The sequence below is a fragment of the Anneissia japonica genome, unplaced genomic scaffold (genome assembly GCF_011630105.1).
Source record: "Anneissia japonica isolate Jap-2015-1 unplaced genomic scaffold, ASM1163010v1 scaffold2617_len527014_cov191, whole genome shotgun sequence".
Lineage (NCBI taxonomy): Eukaryota > Metazoa > Echinodermata > Crinoidea > Comatulida > Comatulidae > Anneissia > Anneissia japonica.
The window spans coordinates 485,627-487,594 of record NW_022714155.1 but is presented as its reverse complement, the minus strand read 5'-3'; the positions used below and the strand labels follow the sequence as shown (position 1 = coordinate 487,594).

Below are 1,968 nucleotides of genomic sequence, written 5' to 3'. Positions count from 1 at the left end.
AATATATTATTAAATTATAGTTATAGATCACAATGTTTATATTAACTTATTAGTTAATTAGTAATTAACTAATTTAGGATAATAATTAAGATTATTTATACTGATTACGATATTCGTTATGTTCGTGTGAAAATTATTTACATAATTGCAGTTTATTTATACGGCATTTCGACGGATATTCGTCACCTCGTGTAAACCATCCTTACCTGCTCTGCTTACCAAAAATATAAAAACACTTTGGCGAGGTATGAATTTTATATTTTGTTTCACTGCATTTTTTATCTAAAGGCGTATGTTCACAAAGTAAATTAAAATAAAAATAAAAAAATAAATAAAAATAAAAAATAGGAGCATTTTGGTAAAATATTCTGCCAACCTTCTTTTCCACACATTTTTATTTTTTCGCCGCCGCGCGCTTGGGCTCCATATTGCTAAATGCTGTGTATGTAGGCCTAGCCACTAGCAGAGAAAGTTAGGATTAATCAATCTCAGAATATGGCTCTTGTTTGCTCCAGTAAGAACTTTTGTTTTCTTTGATAGATCTTTCGCCGATCTTTTCTAGAATTTGGTGTTTTTCGGTGCAAATCGTCATACCGTCAGATGGTTAATAAGTTAAGCTTGGATTACTTATCAGGCCTGGCTAGGTAGAGGCTGGGCCTAGGCTAGCTAGGCCTAGGTAGTAGGCCCTAGTAGGGCCTAGCTAGGAGGCTTACTTAGAGCTTTAGAGTGGTGACAGGCGATTGGACCCAACTAGTCTAGGCCTAGTGTTGATAATCGGAAGAACGCTGAAGTAAAAAAATTAAGAATTAAAGTTAGGTGCGAAAGTGCACTAGCTCCGTATTGTATGGGCACTTTGCCGAATGCAGTTCTCCGAAAACATGAAATCTCAGTTTACCTAAGCTAAGCCTAGCCGGATTATGACCAGTTGAGCCGCCGGTCATTTCTATTCAAGCGCGTCTCTCAGTGATTGTAGTGCGTTAATTGTGGCATATTTCAATTAACTTATTCGTTCTTGGTATTGTTGTTTGGGATGTAAATCAGTTTATTTACTCAATTATTTCAATTTAATTGTTAATTGAAATACGCCGCAAACCAAGCGTAAAAAATAATCAAGTTATTACATTTTTAATACGATTTTGCATGACTATAAACAATAAATTTAAATGTGTTAGGCCTATGTTATTATACAGTATTTACTATGGTTTTATAATTTATATATTTTTATTTTTGTACTATTTGTTAAACTTATATATAATAAATAATGTAATTAAATAATTTAACAAAATAGTACAAATAACGAATAAGTTAATTGAAATACGCCGCAAACCAAACGTAAATAAACACATTTTTAATTTTGCAATTATACAACTTCATTTATTTTTATAAAAATGTAGTACATAAAATTACATATTTTAATACGATTTTGCAATTATACAACTTCATTTATTTTTATAAAAATGTAGTACATAAAATAATCAAAATCACGAACGACAATACGAGCAAATCAACGACTGACAAGACTGTGGGATGAATATGTAGCTGGTATCCGGGGGGGTTCATTCACTGATGACATCGGCAAGCCGACTGTACATTCACTGAGAGACGCACTACATTCACTGAGGGACGCGCTTGGTGTTCCATAGAAATTACCGGCGGCTCAACTTGTCGGCGGCTCAACCGGTCATATCCCGCCTAGCCTAGGTCTAACCAAGTTTGCCGAATTTTGTTGTCACCGTCGACGTCGTACAAAAGCGCAGCACATTACTAATACTACTACTAGCCTGAGACAATGAAAATGAAATATAACAAGTTAAAGAGTATAATTTATAATAGATGAATTAATGAATAAAATGTATCTAGATGAATGCATTGATTAATAAAATGGGGAACCAGTCAACTCGCCCCCCCCTATCAAACTTGCCCCTTTCAATCTCTCCCCCTATCAAAGTTGCCCCTTACAAACTCGCC

At 34.4% G+C, this 1,968-nt stretch overlaps 1 protein-coding gene across 1 annotated transcript in view; it reads left to right on the top strand.

Moving 5' to 3' along the window:
• The first annotated feature begins 388 nt into the window (after positions 1-388).
• Positions 389-1,968, top strand: part of LOC117108892 (pre-mRNA-processing factor 19-like) — a 21,897-nt gene continuing 20,317 nt past the window's right edge. The window contains exon 1 of the mRNA XM_033251067.1: positions 389-514. Within this exon, the coding sequence (XP_033106958.1) occupies positions 496-514 (19 nt within the window). The 5' untranslated portion in view covers positions 389-495. The remainder of the gene's footprint in view (positions 515-1,968) is intronic.